Genomic DNA, 23,391 nt, shown 5'->3' with positions numbered 1-23,391 from the left:
TCAAAATGGATTAGAGACCTAAATGTAAGACCGGACACTATAAAACTCTTAGAGGAAAACATAGGAAGAACACTCTTTGAAATAAATCACCGCAAGATCTTTTGTGATCCACCTCTTAGTGTAATGGAAATAAAAACAAAACTAAACAAATGTGACCGAATGAAACTTAAAAGCTTTTGCACAGCAAAAGAAACTATAAAGAGATGAAAAGACAATCCTCAGAATGGGAGAAAATATTTGCAAACAAATCAATGGACAAAGGATTAATCTCCAAAATATATAAACAGCTCATGCAGCTCAATATTAAAAAAACAAACAACCCAATCCAAAAATGGGCAGAAGACCTAAATAGACATTTCTCCAAAGAAGGTACACAAATGGCCAAGAGGCACATGAAAAGCTGCTCAACATCACTAATTATTAGAGAAATGCAAATCAAAACTACAATGAGGCATCACCTCACACCAGTTAGAATGGGCATCATCAGAAAATCTACAAACAACAAATGCTGGAGAGGGTGTGGAGAAAAGGGAACCCTCTTGCACTGTTGGCGGGAATGTAAATTGATGCAGCCACTATGGAGAACAGTAGGGAGGTTCCTTAAAAAACTAAAAATAGAATTACCACATGACCCAGCAATCCCACTACTGGGCATATACCCAGAGAAAACCATAATTCAAAAGACACATGCGCCCTAATGTTCACTGCAGCACTATTTACAATAGCCAGGACATGGAAGCAACCTAAATGTCCATCAACAGACGAATGGATAAAGAAGATGTGGTACATATATACAATGGAATATTACTCAGCCATAAAAAGGAATGAAATTGGGTCATTTGTAGAGACGTGGATGGATCTAGAGACTGTCAGACAGAGTGAAGTAAGTCAGAAAGAGAAAAACAAATACTGTATATTAACACATATATGTGGAGCCTAGAGAAATAGTACAGATGAACCGGTTAGCAGGGCAGAAACTGAGACACAGATGTAGAGAACAAATGTATGGACACCAATGGGGGAAACTGTGTGTGGGGGGGTGAATTGGGTGATTGGGATTGACACACATAAGCTAATATGTATAAAATAGATAATTAATAAGAACCTACTGTATAAAAAATAAATAAATAAAATAAAATTCAAAAAAATAAAAGCAGACCCATACAGAGTACAATCAGAGCCCAGAAGAAGGAACAATTAATTCCAAAAAAGTGGCAGGGAAGGTTTCGGGGAATAAACGGCTTCTGAATTGGTCTTGGAGGATGCATGAGATTTTAATAGGATGGGGTGGGTGGAAGGGGGTATTATTCAAAATCTGAGAGTTAAAAGACCCTAAAGTCACGTCGCTTTTATTTATACACTTTGGTCCCTAGAAATACAGAGAACTAGAACCCGGTCTCCTGACTGTTCCTCACACTCTTTCTACCAGGGAGGTACAGCGCCTAACAAGCCACGTGTAACCACAAGACACCCCTCAGTAAACACTAATCGATTAGCCATCGTGTTGGAGGCAGGGATGGTAGGAGGCTCTTCTGGAACCTTGCTCCCTATTAACTGTCAGCACGCTCGTTTGTTGGCGTGTGGCTGTGGCCGCCTGTAATTACGGCCGCGGTTTATTACTCATGCATGGCAAGGCTGAGGCTCTGCAGTTAGCCATGACAGGGACATTATTAAAAGGGAAAACTTCTCTATCAGTGGCTAAACCAATTGTCATCCACATGTCAAGCAGTCTAAAGACCTGCGAAGGGTAATAACGAAGGCAGAGGAAGGTCTTTCAACCAAGTGAGTCTTGCATCTTTTTTTTAAGTGCTACCCTGCATTCGGAAATGCTTTCCCTGCTGAGGGAGATCTTGTCCCCGCTGTCAAAGGTCACCCTGTGGGGAGTTGGCTCCCCTGATCTTCTGAGTTCCATCATCTGGTCCCCTAGGCAGAGGAAGCAGGTCCTACCCTGTAACATGGCACTCCAGCTGGATCCATGAAATGCAAGAGGACCCAGATGCCTGGTGGTGGTCTCAGAAGGCAGACTATGGGGACTGTGGCTGCAACAGCCACAGTTGGGATAAAGCCTGCAGGCAGTGGGCTGCTGCCACGGCAGCTGGAGTGGACAGGCTTCTGTGTCATCTGAGAGCAGCAGCGGGGGAGGGGCGGGAGGAGACAGGTTTGCAGCAGAGAACTCCTCCCATCCATCACCACCTCCCGCAGAATCCCTCCAGCCCACCCCACTTCCTCTGGCTCAGGAAGGAATGGGGGACAGAAAGGGAGACCTATCAACAGGTAGGTAGACAAGCTCAGGGTCAAGCTAAGACTGCAGAGTGTGCATCGTAAGGGCGCCAACCCCCGCCACGGTGGGTCTTTCCTTGGGACTCAGCCGATCCGGGACTAGGGGGTCACGGGGTGGATAGAGGAGAGGACAGGGCTGGACAGAGGTGAGGACCCTGGAGGAGCTGGTAAGAGAACTCCCGACAGGCTCGCCATGGGAGGGGCTGTCCAGGCTGGATGTGGAAGGATGGAGCCACAGGGAGGGAGAGAAAGGGGCATGGCTGGGGGCTGAGTACACCTCAGTGAAGCTGGGGGTCCGGTGGGGAGCACCCAGGTCAGAGTGCTGAGGGCTGATTCAGATTTCCCAAAGGGAGCAACTCCAGATGCTGACTCTTAGCTGAGGATGTGGCCAAGGAGGGGTTCTGAGGTGAGGGGCACCTGGCATCGCTGAGGATTGGAGGGCTGGTTGAGCCCTGAACCAGAGGCATGGCTGGCTCAGCGATGCCAGCATCTTCCACCCACTACTGGATTCTAACCCACTTTCCCGCCTATTCGCGCACACACTAAACCCCAACGCAGCGTCAGTCCCCTTACATCAGTGCAGTGACCTGTCACCCAACGGCTCCCCACGTCTACAGAACTACATCCAAACCAGCCTGAGACTGAAGCCTGGCTGGGTCCAGCCTCCACTTAGTCCTCTCAACAAGTTCCACTTGTTCCTGTGTCCTCACACACATCTCTGCCTCTACCCATCCCCCTTGCCAGTTGCCCTGCAGATTCCCAGTCCTGGGCCCTGACCATCTTCTATGATTTGCTTCCACATCAGGTCCCCAGGTGGTGTCACTGCCTGGGTCCTCTGTTCCAGGTGTTAAAACTTCTGAGTTCTGTCGTTCTTGTTCAACAGACGTTGGTCAAGAACCTCCTGTTTGCCAGGTCAAGTCTCAGCACCCCCATACTCATTTAACATTCCTCTGAGATCTAGCATATACCTGGTAAAACTACAAACGCATCCTTCCAACTGGACCACAGATGTCTAAGTATGTGTGGCATCTGCATCTCTCTGTATCCTGGCATCTAGCCTACACCCAGCAGTGAGGAAGTGCTCACAAACACATGGAAATGACCAACATTTCTGTAACGGGATTTGACATGCAGAGGCTACCATTTCCTCTCCCCAGCCTCAAGAGTGATCAGCCAAAGACACCATCATTCTAAGCAGAAGACGGAGAGGAAGAAAGGAGAAGGAGGAAGGCAACAGAATTCAGCCTCAGACAAACGCATGGAAGAGAGAAGGATCCCACGTTAATTCAGAGTCTAAGCAACTTTGAGGGAAAAGGACCTCCCCCGCCCCGTCTTGAGATTTACGTCTCAGGTAACGACGACCACACACTGCCTCAATGTAGCACAACGGTTCATGCATTCATTCCCGAAATGTCTGCTGAGCACCTACTCCGGGCCAGGGCAGTTCTCAGCATCAGAGAGACGACAGGGGGCAAGATCCCTTCCTTCAAAGAGTGAGCATTCTCCCAGCCGCCACGCATCAGGCCCCGTGGCTCACGCGGTACATCTTGAATCCCAATTCATCCTGACTCACAGCGACCCCATTTCACAGCTGAGAGGTGGGGAGGCTGGCCCAAGGTCACACAGCTAATAAGTGACAGAACCAGAAATCAAACCTAGTCTGCCTGCCACCCAAGAGGACACCCTTTCTTCCAATATTCTATTCTTTTTTTTTTTTTTTTTTGTCTGCATTGGGTCTTCATTGCTGCACGCGGGATTTCTCTAGTTGTGATGAGCACGGGCTACTCTTCATTGCGGTGCACAGGCTTCTCATTGCGGTGGCTTCTCTTGTTGCAGAGCACAGGCTCTAGGCGCACAGGCTTCAGTAGTTGTGGCACGTGGGCTCAGTAGTTGTGGCACGTGGGCTCAGTAGTTGTGGCGCACGGGCTCTAGAGTGCAGGTTCAGTAGTTGTGGCGCACGGGCTTAGTTGCTCCACGGCATGTGGGATCTTCCCAGACCAGGACTCGAACCCGTGTCCCCTGCATTGGCAGGTGGATTCTTAACCACTGTGCCACCAGGGAAGTCCCAATATTCTATTCTTAAAGGATCAGAGGTTTCTGATCTTAGGTGTTTCTTCACTCAACTTGGGCTTCACTGCACCCACATTCCACCTCCCCGTTGTCACTCTTAGCTCTAATTACGGAGCCTTCTTCCCGTCCACAAAGGACACTCCCGATTTGGCAACAGCAAAGGTCAGGGTGTTGGAGTTCTTCCTCGAGAATGACACTGGTGGCCTCTCCCCGCTACCTCTGGGCTGGGCAGGCAGCAGGTGCCCCCGCTGGCAGGGTGCCTGTCACACACACTGGCCAACACAGATGCGCCTGTATCTGAGGGTTTTCCAAGAACTGGGCCCCCATCTCTCCAGGAGCCACCAGATGTGATCAGTCCATCGGAGGTAAAAGAAGTGAGCGTCCCTCCGGCGCCCAGGCTCTGGCTCTGCTGACCAGGCTTCCACACACCTGAGCCCCTGCCGGCCACCAGGCCTGAGGAAGGTCTGCACGTAACACCTAAGGCTCGCACTGCCCTGGTTTCCTTCTGATGCTCACTCCAAGGAGGGATTTTAATACAAACATACACCCTCTGCCCTCTTCCCCTTTACCTCCTTCCCATTGGAAACGCTGGTACATTCCGGCTTAATAGTCTATATAAGCATATGTATATTCCAGGGAAGAGGAAACAGCTCAGGGCCAGCTCTGGCATCCAGGAAGAGATGCTTTCAACACACGATCCCTCTCCTTCTGGCGCCAACTGGGAGGCCCACAGAGCACATCTCTGCCTCTGTCCCTCTGCACCAACTCACTCTCCCCGCCTGGTAGGCGTGGCTGATGAGGCAGGCTGGGTGGGCTGCACGTGGGTTGTTTGGGAACGTGCTGGTTTTCTGCAACTCCGACTCCAGCTTCATCTGCCTGTGTGGCTTGGAGGCAGGACTGGGCTGGGTAATTTTGACTTCTCTCCATGCCCGCAAAGATATTCAATTTCTTCGAGCAACCCTACTTCTATTCAATATCCTTCTGAAAACCTTTGGAACCTAACCTCAATCGACTGCATTTCCTCTTATGACAGCGGGGCCCGGGGTTTACTGGACGAAGCAGCCACACGTGCCCCTGTGATTCACCGCACGGGGGTGCAGATGAGGGACGGGGTCACCAGCCAGAGCTCGGGGCTTGCATGGGGCACAGGACCTCCACCCTGCCTGTCCTATCAAGGGGATGCTGGACCTGGGAAAGGTACCGTGATATTCAGGAATCTTGACTCTGCCCCTCGCTGGCTGTGTCATCCTGGCTAAGTCACACAGTATCTCTGTGTCTCACTTTTCTCAGCTCTAAAATGAGAGAAACCAGTAACTTCCTCAGAAGGTGACAGACAGCCAAAAGCCCTGTACAGAGTTACACGGGAATTCTAACAAGAAATCTATCCCTGTGTCCATTTTCCTTATGCCAGTACAAAACCACCATTTTAAAAAAAAAAAAATTTAACACAGTATTATTTTCTTCTGTATAATCGTTTTGGATTTTCCAAAATTTCCACAATAAAACATGAATTAATTTCATTCTAGAGCGAGAAAGGAACATAAAACCATCATGTGATGAAATCACACATTCAAAGGAAACATACTGAAACGTGCTGGTCCCTAACCTGGGAACTGCTTCACTTCCAGGGTCCTCCCAAGGATCTGATGCTCTTTAGTCAGGATCTGGTGAAGGACCAGAGCAGCCTCAAGATGGCACAGGCAAGATGGTGGGGACAGGGTGGTACAGGCAAGATGGCGGGGACAGGATGGTACAGGCAAGATGGCGGGGACAGGATGGTACAGGCAAGATGGCAGGGACAGGATGGCACAGGCAAGATGGCAGGGACAGGATGGTACAGGCAAGATGGTGGAGACAGGATGGTACAGGCAAGATGGCTACCTCACACTCAGTCCCCCCAGCTAAGTCTTCCCAACTCATTCCCCTCACCACATCCACCCAACCCAATCCAGCCTTTACAACGTCAAGGTTATTTCCTCTGTGGCTATCATTTACCTCCTAAAACTAGCTCCCATCCAATTAATCAACCAATACACCTTTGGTGCCCACATTATGTACAAGGTGCTGTGACACATGCTGAAGGATGGAGGTGGTATTAAATAACCGAATAATGGTTCGAGACCTTAAAAAGCCTGCAGTCCAGTTCTGCACTCAAAAGATAAAGCCATCGAGGCACAAAAGTCAAAGCCATGGGTGCAAATGGACACAGACAAGAAAGCTTCAAGCACCCTGGAGCAGGGACAGCTCAGACCGTGTGGCTTCGCACCACTGCCCACCCCCAGGTGGTGACCTTGAGCCAAGCTTTAAAGGATGGATGGATGCAGAAAGGAGGCGGGGAGAGCAAACCAGGACAGCTAGCACTTCTCAAAGACGGGGGCTGAAACGTGGAGGCTACATCGTAAGACAAATGCAGGGTTATTTCAGCAAGTAGATCAGTCTTGCTCGAAGAGGCCGAGGCACTGGGCCAGGGCGGGAACATGGGGGGGTGGGGGGGCGGGCGGCGGGCCTGACTGTCAGCCTCCAGGCTTGACCACGGTTCCTTAGGAAACACAAAACCACCGGAAGGTCTTGGGCCCTTTGGAAGCGGTGCTTTCCACGCAGACAGCTGGAAACACAGAAAGGAGGGGCGGCAGGGCCCTGGGTTAAAGGGTCCTGCAGCAACAGTGAGGGGGCAGCAGACGCGGCCTCACGGAAAGAATGGAGGGGCAGGTGCAAGAGAGTCTGGAGGGACAAAAATGAACTCATCTCTGTGTACTTTCCCCTCCATACCAGCTTTTCCACTTTCCCTTTCAAGTGTCCTTTGCAGCCTATATTAAGAAAAACAAAACCATAAAAACGTGTAACTGATTTTCAAAAGGCAGGCACCGAGAGTCTTAGTGGAGAGGCCAGTTCTGAGGAAGTCTGGGTCATCCCTGGCCCCCCCCAGCCCAGGGGCCCCTCTCAGGACACCCAAGGAAACGTCCCAGGAGTGAGAGAACACTGGAGATGGCTGTGCTGTGTCCCTCCTGCTTGAATTTCATAAGGGTCCACTGGAAAGGTCTGAGAAATCGGAGGCATCATTAAAATACCAGCTCCCACTTGGTACCCAAGGGGCTGGACCCAAGTGGCTCTGTTCCTCCTATGTGCCCAGTGCCGGGCTCTCTCGAGCCCTCCATTAATTCCTGAGGAATAAAGAGCACCAAGGTCAAGGTTACCTTCTCCTCCTTCAGTAGCAAGAGGTGGAGACAGGCTGCAGAGCCAGTGGACACGGGAATCCAGGTTCCATCTCCCAGGCACTCTCCTCCCCTGGCACTCTCCCGCCACAGCAGGAGACCCCGGCAGGCCTACAGTATCAACAGGTGGGGCACGCTTTACCCAAAACTAGCACAGGCAGAGGATGGAGCGCTGGGGGGTGGGGTGGAGATCAGGAGGGTCGTTACAAATGACACTGGTCAGCCAGGAAGAGAACAGCTACCTTAGTTACAGCCTGAATTCCCAGCTTGCCCAGGAAAAGTTCTCAACCCAGCCTTCCTCAGAGACTGCAGGTAAAGAAAACTCATCTTCCCACCCCACCACACCCAACCCAACCCAACCCAACCCAACCCAAGCAGTCCCAAGTGGAGGACATCCCCAAACCCCCAGGGAATCGCTTACCAGGCAGGGGAGTATACAAGGAAAGAAGCCGAACCCCAGCCCATCTGAAGCAAACTCACAGCTTCCCAGAAGTCCCCACCCCCACTCCAACCAACAGGCAAATGGATTTTCCTCTTTACTCCGCCTGGCATAGGCAGTAGAGGGCACTGGGCCATGGTCCAGGCCACAAGTTTGTCGGAGATACAAAGTCTCGGGTCCCCACCCAGATCTACTTAATCTGAGATTCTTCGGTTGGGCCTAGAAATCTGCATCTTAACAGGCCCTCCACGTGACTCTGACACACGCCAAAGGTTGAGACACGCCAGTGCAGCAGCTGAGAACCTCAATCCTGGCACCAGACTGTCCAAGTTCAATTCCCAGCTCTGTCATCCCCTAGCTGGGTGGCTGTGAGCAAGCTACTTAGGGGGAAGTATCAGCACCCATCTCCTAGGGTTGCTGGAAAGACTTAACGAGTCCCTGCGTCTTAGTGGCACTTAGTAAATACCCTTTGGAATTTTATCATTCTTATTTGGGGCACTGGGTGGGTGGGGGTATATCATATTTCATTTCCTAATTGAAACGACTTGTGTCCCTGGGTACAGCCTGACACTTGAGGGAACCAGCTATCCTGCACTCTCTCTTTTGGGTCTTATGGATTGGTCTACGGCACAGATCTGTGTAAAATAATAAGGCCCATCCCATAAGCATCTAATTCCTCCAGAGATGAACTGTGGGCTTTTGTTTCATTCTGTGCCTTGGTTCTCCAACACTCAGGAGAAGAGCTCCCACAAGAACCCCACAGGGGACACCTACAGCCAGGCCACACCTACAGCTGGACCCCGCTATCTACAAGGGGTCAGTGGGATTGCAGCGTCCCACTGCAGATACAAGTTCAAGGTATCCCCCGGATACTTGCTGAATGATATCAAGAAAACCAAGGGGTCCTTTCAGAGGGTGCTTGGAAATCTGACCCCCTCCCACCAGGAAGGACCCAGAAGGGAGCGCTGGAAAGCAGAAAGAAGACAATATGGTGACACCCTCCTCCCTGCCTGCCACTGGACTGGTCTCTTGCTCTAAATGCAGGTAGGACAGTAGATGAGTCGGGTCTTACTAATGCAGAACCTTTTTGTAATCAAAATGAATACTCCTTATAACTAGGAGGAGACAGTAGATAGAAGTTGTCAAGAACACAGGCTCTTTGGTCAACCAGACATGGGGTTCTGACTCCGGACTCTACCACTTACTAGCAGCAGGACATCAGGCAACTTACGTAACCCCTCCAAGCCTCCTTTTCTTATTTCTGATATGGGGAAAGGAAAGAACCACCCTGGACTGATGTGACCACTCAGCGAGATAACGCACTTGGAACAGTCTTGGCACTGTGTCTGACACAATCACAATTCCACCACTAATTATTGTCATTATCTTTATGACTATCAGTAGCTCCGGAATTACCATGAGGACATGAGTTAGAAGCTCAGGAAGGGAGGTGGCAGCCTTGACTCTGACTTGGATACCAGTCACATGGACCCTGGAGAGCTGTCCATACTCAAGTGAGTAATACTCTGACCTTGGGGGCAGCAAATGTCCAGTGAGCCATCAGTGCCTGGACCAGATGTGACCAAGGTATATTAAAAGTCTCCCTCTTCTCCTGAAGCGCTGAGGAGAACATTTTATATGGGACAGACTGACAACTATCACTGATTGGATGGTACACCTCTCTTTGCTACACTCTAAAAGCCTGCTTCCCCAACCCACCTCAAACTTTAACAATTGCCCTCGGACAGCTCTCTCGGGAGAATCCGAGCGTGTCCTTAATAGCAGGCTCACCAAGGCAGCTGCGGGAAGGGAGGAGTCCTCACTGTTAGCCTGCAGCCCGCCTCCTAGACAGATAACATTCCTCCAACCTACTACCGAAGCGCGTTAGCGCCAGACCTGAGGCCTTGACTGTTGCAGGCATTTAAGCAGGCCAATGTCCCTCCCCTGTCCGACCCCACCAAACGTTAAGCTGTAAGAGCTCTTTCCTCCCTTAAGTCGCCTGCGCCTCCAGTCCCATTTGGCCGCACGTCTACTTTCCGCACTTGGGCCGGAGCGGCCAGGTAATCATTCCTGCACGCGGAGACCGGGAGCCAGCTGTGCTGACGTGTTTCCACGATAAAAGCAAACTTACAGCTGGAGAACAGAAAAGAAACGGGTAATTCTTTCCAGGAGCCCTGGCCTCCTGGCCGAGACTGGGCAGGAAGAGTAAAAGGGCGCGGGGGAGCCAGGAGGTGCTTGCCTCCCGCACCGCGCGCAGGGCCGCTGGGGGAAACCCGGTGCCCGGCCCGCCCGCGCCGAGCCCCGCGGGCAACCGCGCGCGTCCTTACCATTCAGTTGCCGGTAAACAATGTCCTCGAGCAGCGAGAGGCGCTTCAGGACCGCATCCTGTATGGGGCTGGCGCTCTGCGCGCTGAGGTTGGCCGCCTCGGCGCGCGGCCGAATCTCGTGGAAGGCGTCTCCGCTGCGCACAGAGATGGGCCGACACTTGGCCAGGAAGAGCACGAAGCCGGCCACCGCGATCAAGTTCAACACCAACAGCACTTTGACTCTTCTCAGTGAAGCCATCAAACACGCCCGGTCGGCCCTCGCCCCGGACCCGCGCCCCCTCGGGCTCCGGCGAGGCGCGGGGCAGCCGGGGGCCGTGCGAGCCTCGCGCTCCGGACGTCTGGCGAGGATCCCAGCCGCTCCCGGCCCCACGGCACGGCGGCTAGGGCAGCGGAGACGGTTGGGAGGTCCGGGCGGTCGCGGGGAGAGCTAGATGGCTCACACCGAAGGCTTCGGTCTGCACAAGTGCTCCCAGAGATGATGCCTGCTCGGTCCACAGCGCGCGGCCCCTAGCAGGCGCCTCGGCTTCTTGCCGAAGGGCCGGGGGTCTCTCCTCTGCACCACCAAGTGGTTCGCCGCTGGACCTTGGGTCACCGGGAGCGGGGCTGCCAGCGCAGCGGACCCCCGGGGCCCGCGGGCCGGCAGGCGGGGCTGCCCCGGCGCCGCAGCAGGAGCGGCGCGCAGGTGCCGGGTTCAGGGTTCGCCGCCCGCCCGCGGAGGAGCGCGCCGCGCCTCGGGCCGCACAGCCACAACCCTAGTCCGCAGGCGGCCGTCGTGGCGCGTGCCCCGCGGTCTTCAGCCGAGGACCGGCTCCCCGGGGCGGGCGCCTTTGTTCCGCTCACCGACCCGCTCCATCGCGCCGAGCTGAGGAAAAACCCGCACCCAGGGCCCGCATCCTCGCGGCTCCGCAGTCACACTCAAGTCTCGATTACTCTCAAAGTGGGGGCAGCACTAGGGGGCGGGCGAAGGGGCAGAGCGCAACGTCCTCTCCGCCCCTCGCGCCAGGGGACACCCCACCCCGCCGCCAAACTCAACAGCGCGCACAGCGCCGCGGGCTCCCGGACACGTTCGAAGTCCCGAGCCCACGCAGCGAGTCTTCTGGGCCTGCCGGTCACGCCGGCCTCTCTCCGAGCTGGCGCGTTGGGAGGCTAGCCGGAAGGAGTAGTCGGACCTCAAAAGTCACAGCAGTTCTGTAACCCCCTCCACGAACGTCGCAGGGAGCGCCGAGAGGAGGGACGCGCGCCGTCGCACCCTCCACTCGCCAGAACAGGCGGCGCTGCTCTTCCCGCGCCCCAAGGAGCCAAACGCCGAGTCTTCTAATTGGCGGACGCGGTAATACCGCCGCTGCGGCAAGGAGAGCCCACACTGCCCCGGGGCGCGAGAGCCCGGAGGGGAAGCGCAGGTGGCGGCGGAGGGCGGGGCGCGGCCCGAGAGGACCGGCTGCAGCGCCAGCTCCTCCTCCGCCGCTGCTGGCCACCCCTCTCCCCGCCAGCCAGTCGGCCACCGCCGCCCGCAGGCTGCTGGACGCACGGCTCCCCGGCTCGCCGGCTCTTGCGCGCGCACCCGGAAAGGCTGGGGGCGCCTGGAGAGTGCAGACCGTGCGGGATGGGGGCAGTCAAGTCATGCTGACGGCTGCCGCGTTGGAGGGACCCTTTGGTTCTCAGCACTCCCCGAGCGGGCGGGTTTGTTCCATCCTGGTTGGCGATGAAGACATCCCTTTCTGTGTGCTCGCAGCTCCGCTTTGCGTGGCCAGGAATGGCTAGAGGGAAAATCTGGCCTGGAGACTCGGATTCTGTTACTTTGGGAGCCAGGCCGAGCGTTAGTGGGCTGGGTGGGTTCCCTCCGTGTGAGAATTCTCATCGTACAGGTTACAGTTTCTGTGTCCACTCCCACCTCTATGCGAATTTTATCGTAAGAACAATATTTTGTCTCTTGGATTTCCGAAATCTCTTCCTCTTCCCAAAGCCAGGAGCTCCAAATGCTGGAATTCAAAACCCCGCGTTGATCCATTTAATTCCTTGGGCCTGAAGCAAGAAATAAGGCTGCCAACTAAAAAAGATCGGGCAGCGAAGCCCAATAAATCTGGTGGTTTCCACCTTACCATTTCGATCTCATTGAAGCGTTTTGTTGTTGTTGTTGTTACCGTTGGGTTTTTGTGTTTTGTTTTGTTGCTGATTTATTATTGGAGATGTCGATTTTCAACATAGAATCTAAGTGAATGAAAAAATATAACAATCTTTTAATTCCCTCGGAACTCTGTGTCCCGGTTCAATAGGTTTTGCTTTGTATAATCTACAAGAAAGTGAATACAAAACTGTTAGATGAAAAAGGCACATCAGAAGCCACAAGGGACAGTTTTTAACCCCACGGGTAGGGCAGGAAAGGGGTTGAGTGGGAAGAAACCTGAGTTATTGAGCAGTTTATAAGGCAGGCACTGGGCCACGCGCCCTCTCCATGTTATCTCACTGAATACCCAGCTGAGTTAGTGTTATTATAACCACGCTCGGAGGGGAGCTAGCACAATCAAGGGAAGCTTCTGCAAAAATAATTTTGGGGCATTTGTTCATCCACAGGACTGCAGCTGGAGAGGTTGAGGCATTGGGCTAGGGTGTCCTGGTAGTAAATGGCTCTAAACCGTGGTGGGTCTGACTCCCAGGCATAGGCATATTTGGGATTAGGAGACGGGAAGCAAATTAGAGGAAATGGCCTCAGAGTAACGGAGATGTTTCCAGGCAAAATTCAACTTCAGTGAGGTTTCTTTTCTCCCTCTGAAACCAGAGAGTTTTAGACCCAATGAGTGACCCACTGTCATGGTCACACCCTGAAGCCTGTCATCACACAGAAGTGCTGCACTCATGCAATCCTGCACTAAAATCCCACCCTGTGCCCACCGCTTTCCTATTCTCAATTCCAACCAAACAGGTTCTCCAGCCACCGGCAACCCCTCTCTCCCTCCCCAGTATTTCAGCCCTTCCATGCCCTCTTGAGTTACTTCTCTACCCTTCCTGGTTACTCGAGACCTGGTTACTCATTTATTTCAAACACATTTCCAGTAATGGCCCTGATTCACACACACTCATAGACATGGTCTCCCACTGTGCCCCCAGTTTGGCAATCCCCACCTCTGAATCAATCCCACCCAGGCAAGAGAGGGCACCTAGGGAAAACCATATCACCCCAAAGCTTGGGGACATTACCAACTGGTGGTGTATAATGTGAGCTGGATCCTTCATTCTACTCAAAAACACTGTTCCATGTCTCTCATCAGCTCCTCGCCCCAGAGATGTCCGAGGTAGACCAGAAGTACATAAACACCCCTCAGTCAGATACAGAAATTTGTGTGTGTATATCATTTGGGTATTTTTTCTGGGGGGAAAGACCCATAACTTCCTTCAGATTCTTAATGTGGTCAGTGACACCCAAATTTTAAGAACCTGCCTGGCATATGTTAGATATGCAAAAACATAAGCAGCTGAATATTTATTGCAGGCCAGCTGCTTATGAAACCAGTGGTACCAAGGCACACAAGGTTGATAGAGCTCTCCGGTTGCTTGCATATCTCGATGGAAGAAAGAAAACTCTGGACTAAAGCCAACATGCTTGTATGAATGAAGGTTGAACTGATGTGAAGGGATGGAACTAAATAGAGTCTGCCCGCTGAGTAAATTCTCAGGCCTAAAAAGAGCACATAGCCACTTGAACTACATACACAGAGATTAAAGGACCCATTGACAGAGTCATCAATTACCATGTGCCCAGAGGCTCCCAGAGGGAGGAGTGACCTCCCTCAATCAATGACTGCCATCTGTCTACATACCATTTGCCCCCAATCCAGCTACTAAAACCAAGGAAATTATACCTCAGTGGCTGTGTGGTCTGTTCACCAGGGGATCTGGGTTTTATTACCCCTGTTACCAAGAAGCAAATCAATTCTCGACTTTAAAATAAGAAACTTCTCTTGGATGACTCCAAAAATCTTCCCTAAGCATAAAATTCAGTTAAACTACAAACAACATTTTTTAAAAGAGGTTTATTGGTGTATTTGTTTGTTTAGCAAACAAAGGAAGGAGATTGATGTATTTCTGTTCGTAGGTCACCAAGGATTTTGATTCCAGATACATTTTTCATTCATCAGCCATGGCCCAGAAGATATGGAGCTCTGCCTGGACTGTTACCTTCGCTCCTGTTAAAAACCTCTCGCATCTCAGCCTAATCCATCACCGAAGTTAAAAATACTTGGCCATCCTGGGACTTCCCTGGTGGTCCAGTGCTTAAGACGCTGTGCTTCCAATGCAGGGGGTGCAGGTATGGCCCCTGGTCAGGGAACTAATATCCCTCATGCCATGCAGCCAAAAAAAATAAATACTTTGCCATCCAAATATCTTCTTTGGTGAAATGTCTGTTCAAATCTTTGGACCATTAAAAAAAATCAAATTGTTTCTTATTGTTGAGTTTTGAGAGGTTTTTGGTTTTGTTTTTTTTAATAAATTTATTTATTTATTTCTGGCTGCATTGGGTTTTTGTTGCTGTGCAGGCTTTCTCTAGTTGCGGCGAGCAGGGCCTACTCTTCATTGTGGTGCGCAGTCCTCTCATTGTGGTGGCTTCTCTTGCTGCAGAGCATGGGCTCTAGGCACATGGGCTTCAGTAGTTGTGGCATGTGGGCTCAGTAGTTGTGGCTCACGGGCTTAGTTCTTCCCAGACCAGGGCTCGAACCTGTGTCCCCTATATTGCAGATGGATTCTTAACCACCGCACCACCAGGGAAGTCCCCTGAGAGTTCTTTATGTATTCTGAATACAAGACCTTTGTAAGAAATTTGGTTTGCAAATATTATTTTAATTCTATTAAGAATGTTTTATGCAGAAGAAAAGCTTTTAATTTTAACAAAGTCCAGTTTATTATTACAAAAAATACTTGGAAGTTCATCCAGGAAAACCCGGGGTTCATCTTTCTCCAGAGGCTTTGCCAATCTACTTAATCTTCCAGAAACAGAGAGGTAGAGACTTCACTCTCATAAAACCCTGAACATTACAAGAGATACTGGAATTGTCATTTGGTTTTTTAACTGAGATATAATTGGCATACATCATTATGTTAATTTCAGGTGTACAACATAATGATTCGATATTTGTATATATTATGAAATACCACAGAAGTCTAGTTAACATCCATCACCATACAGAGTTACAAATTATTTTTCTTGTGATGAGAATCTTTAAGATCTGCTCTCTTAGTAACTTTCAAACATACAAATAATATTAACTATAGTCACCATGCTGTACATTGCATTCCCATGACATTTGTTTTATAGCTGGAAGTGTCTACCTTTTGACCACCTTCACCCATTTCTCCCACCAGTGCTCACCTCTGGCAACCACCAATCTGTTCTCTGTACCTATGATTCTGGGTTTTTGTTTTCGTTTTCAGATTCCACATATAAGATGTTGTATAGTATTTGTCTTTTTCTGTTTGACTTATTTCACTGGAGGTTTTGTTTGTTTGTTTGTTCGCTTATTCTTTTTTCCCAACTTTATTGGCAATATTAATGACAAAAAGTTTTGAGAATCTAAAGTATACAGTGTGATAATTTGATATATGTATGCATTGTGAAAGGATCCCACCGGAGTTTCTTTTTAAAGGAAAAAAAAAAAAAGACAGAATCCATCCTTTCCTCCACTTCAAGGATGCATAATATAAGGGGAGAAAAGACTATGATAAGGGGGGATAAATGAAAGGGGAGAGACCAAGCTGCTGCGTGTGCTGAAGGCCTGCCTTGTGTGCCAGCCACTGCCCACACAACAGCCTAGACTCACCACTTACCAGCTGTGCGATTCTGAGCAAGTTACCTAACTTCTCTGGGTCTCATCTGTTTCCCCAGCTGTAAAACAGGAAGGATATCCATAATACTACTTCATGAAGTTGCAAAGATAAATGCATGTGAATCACTTAGCACAGGGCTAGGCATATAGTCAGCACTGTGGAAATAAACAAAGATCATCCAAGTGAGGACAAGCAAAGGTTGTATATTCAGTTTGCTATTGCAAGTGTTGGCTGAAAACAAAACAAAAAAAGCACACCTAAAAGTTGAATATTATGTTTTATTTGGCAGACAAACCTGAGGACTTAAGCCTGGGATGCAGCCTCTCGGACAGCTCTGAGAGATTGCTCAGAAGAGGTCAGGGAGGAGCCAGGATATATAAGAGTTTTTGCAACAAAGACCAGGTGGCCAGAGCATCAAAAGATTACTGTTAATTAAAGAAAGTCAGGCATCTCAAGTGAAGGAATTTAGCGCTTTTCTATATATGGGAAGATGCAAACGTCTGGGCTCATTGAAATCATTCCTCTGATATGTACCTCAGCTAAATGGGGCCAGTATCCTGTGTTTTCCCACGCTGGGTCTCCTCAGGTGCACTGTCTGGGGGCAGCTGCAGGGGCTGATGGCTTGATTGGGGGGCGGGGGCATCCTGTTTCCACCCTGAGTTCCCTCAGGGCTCACCATTACTGGGCAGCTGCAATGTGATGGCTTGATGGCTGCAATATCCCTTGTTTACCGATAAGGCAGGCAACATTCTCTCACTCAGAGGAGTCAGCCACCATTCCTTGGGTTTGGCAGAGACTCAAAGGCAAGCAGTGGAGAGGGAAAGCTTTATAGTGGAAAAAGGGAAGGCTTCAGATATGCCCTGATTGGAGGCTGTTGGCCTGGGGAGAGTAGAGACAAAATAACTAGCAGTCCAGCAGTTAAGGGAACGTATTTGGCTTCCTATGATTGGTCCTACGTTCGGACCTAAGTGGGGACAGAAACTCAAGAAGCTGGCAATTGCCGACTAAATCCTGACCATTCTGAGCCGCCGGCAGCAAGGGCTATGGTTGGGCTTCCCAGACTGGTTGCTGGAGAGGTTGTGGGTCAGAGTTGTACAATCACAGATGCTTTGGCCATTGTTTGTATTTCAGCCTCTCGTCACTCAATAAATATTGGTTATTATTGCTGTTATTACAATGTTGAGAACTAAGAAAGAGTACTAGTTGGTAGAAACATACATCAAAGCAGGTCCGCCTGTCCAAGAGACCTAGGTCACCCCCTCCAGGCCAGGGCCCACTCCGCTGACCACAGCCTCATCAGACAGCAGCAGTGGCTTCCAAAGGGGTGCGTAAGACAACCCACTAGGGCACAGAAATAAAATATTAGAATGCCTGTGTACTGTTAACTAAAATGAGAAAGAAATCTACGTATATTGATGTTTACTATATACGATGACAGAGATGCACGTATATCATTTCTAAATGATGATACGTAGGGAGTTCGCTGGCAGCCTAAGAGTTAGGTTTCCAGGCTCCCGCTGCCGTGGCCTGGGTTCAGTCCCTGGTTGGGGAACTGAGATCCTGCAAGCCATGCAGCACAGCCAAAAAAAAAAAAAAAAAAATTGAAAATAAAGAAATAATGCTACATATAATGGGCATGTACGTTTCATATCTTTTCCTGGTAGGATCTGCTATGAAAAGGAAATACTTGCCTACTGGCTGCGTTGCATGGCAGCCCTGGGGTTGTATTTTTCCCTAGAATGCTCCCTTTCTGCCAGAAGTTGGATTCCTTCTAAAACTCAAAGACCCTTACAAGGCCATTTCAGCAACCCAGTCCTTTGTGGAGTCCTATCAGAGAGCCTAAACATACACAGCTTTTTATCAACAAATTACCCACAGATTTATCTACAAATCTACAAAGCATCGAGTCCTTGACTTATTCGTTAATTGAACATTTATTGAGCACTTGCCGTGCGCCACTGTGTGCAGGGTATGGTAGATACATGTTCCCTACCCTCCGGAGCTTACCGTCTAGCAGAAGAGGCAAATAGTAAACAAATCGTTAACACCAAAATTATTAAATTGCACTTAGGAGAAACAACAGGGCCTAACGCTGGGGGGCGGGCAGGGGCGGGTGGTTGCTGTTTGTTCATAGAGTCATAGGGCTTCAGGGGGCCAAGTCCAAGGAGCTGCAGGGGGAATACCCTTCCCTCCGCCCTGCTGCTGGATCCCTTCTCATTCTCACCCAGGGACTCCCACACTCCTCCCAAGGACAACTCCCTTGCTGGGGAATGCCTGGGCCCTGACATTCTTCTCAAGGAGAGATGAACCTTACCCTAGTCCTTCACATGCAGCAGCTCCTATTGTATTTAAGTATGCAACTTTTCTTAACTTAATTAACATTTATAGCAGCCAAAAGAGCTGTCATTTTTCTAAGTGGAAAAAAGACAGACACACAGAGAAGGAGCGAGGAGGGTGACTTTTCCCTGTCTGTTCATGGCTCGTTATTATTATGAGTAAAACTCATAGGACCAGCGCTTGCTTTGGCTTTGGAGAGAGGGTGTAGAGGAGAGAGGCCAAGGGACTGGATTCTCCCTGTCGTGGGCCACACAGATGCTGTGTGATGCTGGTCAGCAGGACCGCGGCCTGAGTGGACTAGGCAGCTCAGAAAGAAAGGGGATGACCAGGGGCTGGAATCATCCACAAGAGGGGCGGCAACAAAGCCCTCACCCCCTGACCTCCCCTCAGCCTCCACACCAGCTCTAGTCCTACCTGGCAAGTCCTGTTCCAGTTAAGAAGAGCAGATGTGGGTGCTCGGGGTCAGAGGAGGGCAAACTGGAGGCATTTGTTCAACCATGGAACCCCAGCCTCTTTTTCAAGGACTAGAACTCTGCTTTCTCCGTCCACAAACTGACCTCCACACCAGAGCTGTATTAAATGTGTATTCACACGCTCCGTGATGCCTTTCTTGTTACATATGCCAACTGCAGAATGACACTCGCCATCTAACTCTGCAAGGATTACATGCTGAGCTGCCGTAGCTGCTGACCTTCAACGCCCCCTGAAAGGAGTTCAAGGTGGAGATCAGAAATGAGGCACTCTGTGCTCTGGGAAAAACTGGCAGAACAGGTCTTCAGATAGATATTTTCAGGAGGAGGTTTTATGAGCCCAATTCTTGCAATTCTCCTCGTATCTAGCAAAGCACTAAAATCCTTCATGGTGACAGTCTCCTCACGACTAGCAGTAACCTTCACAAGACTAGCAGAAACCTTCTGCAAAAAAGATAGGAGCTTGATTTCATGTACTCCCCCGTCACCAAAATCACATATATACTGAACTTCCCCCCACCTCTTTGGAGCGGTTTCTCAGAGCTATCTGAAATGCCGTCTCCTGGACTATAGTTCTTATTTTGCCCCAAATAAAACTTAACTTACAACTCTCACGTTGTGCATTTTTTTTCAGTCGACACGTATCTGCTGGTCGGTAAGGTACAAGAACCTCTCTGCAATGGGTGGTGGCTTGACCCCAAGACTAGCTCTGCTGAGTGCTTTCAGGAAGCTTCCAGAGGTAACCCTGGAAACTACAGCTTCCTGGGTTATTTTGCTGAATGCAACGACTTGTTTGGAGGAAATACCCAGGGAGGCATAAGTTTTAATAGTTCACGTGGAACAGCCCAAAACATTCTGCAAGTACTTCGGAAAAGAACGAGGTTACTAGAGTTCTCATGCAGGTGGAGTTTCTGGAATAAATAGAAGTTTATGGGATTTTTGTCTTGGCAGTCCTTAACTCCATGGCCAAGGACGTGAAAACCAATTGTCCCCCAGTTCTCCAGGCTCCCGGGTTACCCTCTCCTTTAACATCCTCCATCGCAGTTGCTGTAGGAAGTCCAACGCCCTCCCCCACTCCTTCTAAGGGTAAGATTCCCTGGGTTTGCTCATTTCACGTGGCCAGCCTTGTAATCTCGTGCTCATAACCCTTTGTTCCCCAGTCAATATTTTTCCATGCTCCATGTTGCCATGTTGCCATTTTTTCTCAACCAAGGGAGTAGGTCCCTGTATTAGTTTTCTATTGCCACTGTGAGAAATGACCGTAAACAAAGAGGTTTAAAACAGCACAAATGTATCCTACAGCTCTGTGGATCAGAGGCACGGCGTGGGCCTCACTGCACGAAGGTCAAGGTATTGACAGGGCTGTCTTCTTCCCTGGAGGCTCTAGTTCAGAATCCATTTCTTTGCTTTTTCTGGCTTCCAGAGGCTGCCTGCATTCCTTGGTTCATGGCCCCTTCCTCCATCTTCAAAGCCAAGAATATCAGGCTGAGCTCTTACACTGCCATCTCTCTGGTTTTCTGACCACAGACAGAAAAGATTTTCTGTTTACGAGGACTCATATGATTTGACTGGCCCCACCTGGAAAATCAAGGACACTCTCCCATCTCAAGGTCTTTAATCTTAATTGTACCTGCAAAGTCTCTTTGCCAGGTAAACTAATACATTCATGAATTCTGGGGATTGGGTGCTGACATCTTTGTGGGGTGGCGGGAAGCATTATTCTCCCCCATCACAGTCCCCTCCCTCATGCCCCAGGCACCTCCAACTCAAAGCATGTATGTAAGAGATTTTCTGTACGAGCAGAGTGTATCATGGGAATTACAACAGAGAACGGAGAAAAGTAAAACTCAGTATTAACTATCTGTGGGCCTAAAACTCTTTGGCACTTCCCTGTCACAGGGAATCCCTTAACTACCACCTTGCTCCTTGGGCCTGGTCTTGAGAAGAATCCCACCACCCACCCCAAGAGCAGCATTTCCCAAACTTTAGTCACGGACACTCAGAGTCAGCTAGCTCTCCACCGAAACGTGGGACACAGCTGTACTCCTCTTCCTGGTCTCCCCTGGCAGTTAGGTATGAACATGTGAGTAAGTTTTAGCCAACGGAATATGAGCTGGAGTAGTGTTGCCACTTCTGGGCCAGGAACTTTAAGACATTCTGAAGAACCTGAAGATGGCAATGCAACCTCGATCAAGCAGGTGATGATGAGACCCAAAGTGGTAGGAAGAGCCTCAAGATTAAAGGACCCTGGGGCCCCAAAACGCTACATGGAGCAAATCCACCTGCTAACCAGAAACACCCATCCTGTATTGCGAAGAAAATAATAAACTTCTTGTACTTTAAGCCACTGAATTTTGGGGCTCTGTTCATTGCAACCACTTAGCCATCCCTGATGGATATATTTACCAATCTTTTAATGTTTACGTACCAACGGTATTATTATGTACATCATTTTTTAACTAAACAAACTCACTTCTCTTTTCAGTTAGCTACATTTTAGGCAATGATAGCCACAAAATAAAAAAGCAAATTTTATTAAGTGATTACAATGTGTCATGTCATACTTTTAATATACGTGTTTTAACTTATTTAATGTTTTACATGCATAACTCATTTTAATCCTCATAAGAGCCCTATAACATAGATACTATTATTATCGTGCCTATTTAACACATGTGGACACTGAGTCACAGAGACATTTAGTAACTACCAAGGTCCCTCGGCTCGTACGTGGAAGAGCCAGGATTTGAACCAGGTAGTTTAACCTTAGACTTCATGCTCTGAAACATTATAGGCTGCTGCCTTTTCTCATGGGTTTGTTTTGAAAACTATATTTGCTCAAAAACGCACATTAAGTGATTAACTTTTTTACAAAATATGGCCCACCCACAGACCACCTTATTTTTCTCAGATTCCGTTAGGGATATGGGCATCACACTTTAGCAAACACGGCCCTGAACAAGCTGAAGAAAGCCTCGCAAATGACTCTTTTTCATCTTTACTATACACAGGGGACCCAACTCCAGGGGGACGAGATAGACTAAGGGCAGCCTTCGTGGTGGAGGTGGGGCTGGGTGTCACTCACAGGATGCTGTGCACAGGGTTTCGGGGGAGGCAAGAGGGGAGCGGCAGCAGGCATTGAGGGAGTGGGCAGAACCAATAGCAGGTGATGGAGGAAGTCCGGGCAGGCTGATGAAACGTGGCACCCAACGAACCATGACAGGTCCAGTAACAGGTAACTGAGTCCCAGATCACTTTGGGGCACGAAATATGCAAGGATCTGATCCATACCATATGGGTCTGTCATCAGGTCTTAGATTCCTGGCCAAAGGTTAGGGGATCAGGGGTCTGACTACTTCCCTGGGAGAGAAGATGGACCAAGAAAAAGAAGGACACCTGAGCTAATGGCTACCAGGCAGGGATCAGAGAGAGAACCAGGGGGCAAGGAGAGACTTTGACCTGGGGATCTGAATGGGCAGCGTGGCCCACCAGATGCGCAGAGTCCCTGAGTGTTATTCCGTATCATCACCCTATGTCCTGGCCTCCCAATGACACCTCAGAGCCAGGCTGGCTCCCAGATCGGGGAAAGGGGTGAATCCTTTGGGTAGACATCAAGCATCTATAACTGGGAGGAGAGGGGCTCTGTCAGAGAAACCAGTGGGCAGAGCAGGTCCCTCCCTCCTCCACCATACAGTCAGCTCCAGAGTCCTCTATCATTAACCCGCATTTTCAGAATGTCATTGCAAAATTCGCAAGTAACACTTTTCTTTATTGATCTGTTTGCCTAGAAGGACAAGTAACTTGAAGGTATCTCAAAGGAAGAAAAGGAAAGCCAGAACAAAGACTGGAAGTTAAGAGTGATGTAACCAAACCCAAGCATCTTGTGGATTTGGGGGAAATGTATCTGTATAATTGCATAATGGCAATCAATATGTTCATCCACACACATTAATAAATGAGATGAATGAATAAATTATACCAAAGTGCTATGTTCTTCATACCCAGAAGATGGTTTATGCTTTAACAGGATGATGGAAATAAGAGTATGCCCATCCTCTTCATCTCAGAACTGGAGACACTCAAAGCAACTTTACTCATTTTTCTGTTATTTTCAGCCTTAGGTGGGTTTAGAGAAATCCGCGATGATATACTGTTGCCGAAATTTGGCCTCTGTACACCGGTGCTGGATTAAATCTCGGAGACAGAGTTTTGGGTGAAGCAGAAAGAAATAGCTTTGTTGCTTTACCAGGCAAAGGGGGCCACAGCGGGCTCATGCCCTCAGGACTGTGTGTCCCGCCCTGGAGGCAGTAGTGAAGAGTCTTATAGTGTTCAAGGAACAGGGCGTGGTCAGCTCGTGGACATTCTTCTGATTGGTTGGTGGTGAGGTAATTGGGAGTCAACATCATCAACCTTCTGGTTCCAACCGGTCTAGGGTCTAT

The 23,391-nt window shown here is 49.7% G+C and overlaps 1 protein-coding gene across 1 annotated transcript in view; it reads right to left on the bottom strand.

Annotated features, from left to right (window-relative positions):
* The window catches only part of GALNT17 (polypeptide N-acetylgalactosaminyltransferase 17), a 447,358-nt gene extending 436,522 nt beyond the window's left edge, over nt 1-10,836 (bottom strand). The window contains exon 1 of the mRNA XM_027126204.1: nt 10,329-10,836. Coding sequence (XP_026982005.1) covers nt 10,329-10,566 — 238 coding nt within the window. The 5' untranslated portion in view covers nt 10,567-10,836. The remainder of the gene's footprint in view (nt 1-10,328) is intronic.
* Nucleotides 10,837-23,391: the final 12,555 nt, after the last annotated feature.

Source organism: Aethalodelphis obliquidens, unplaced genomic scaffold, assembly GCF_003676395.1.
Source record: "Aethalodelphis obliquidens isolate GAN/ISIS:26980383/991018 unplaced genomic scaffold, ASM367639v1 scaffold30, whole genome shotgun sequence".
NCBI classification, from domain to species: Eukaryota; Metazoa; Chordata; class Mammalia; order Artiodactyla; family Delphinidae; genus Aethalodelphis; species Aethalodelphis obliquidens.
The sequence above is the reverse complement of the archived record's forward strand: the minus strand, read 5'-3'. Positions and strand labels throughout refer to the sequence as shown.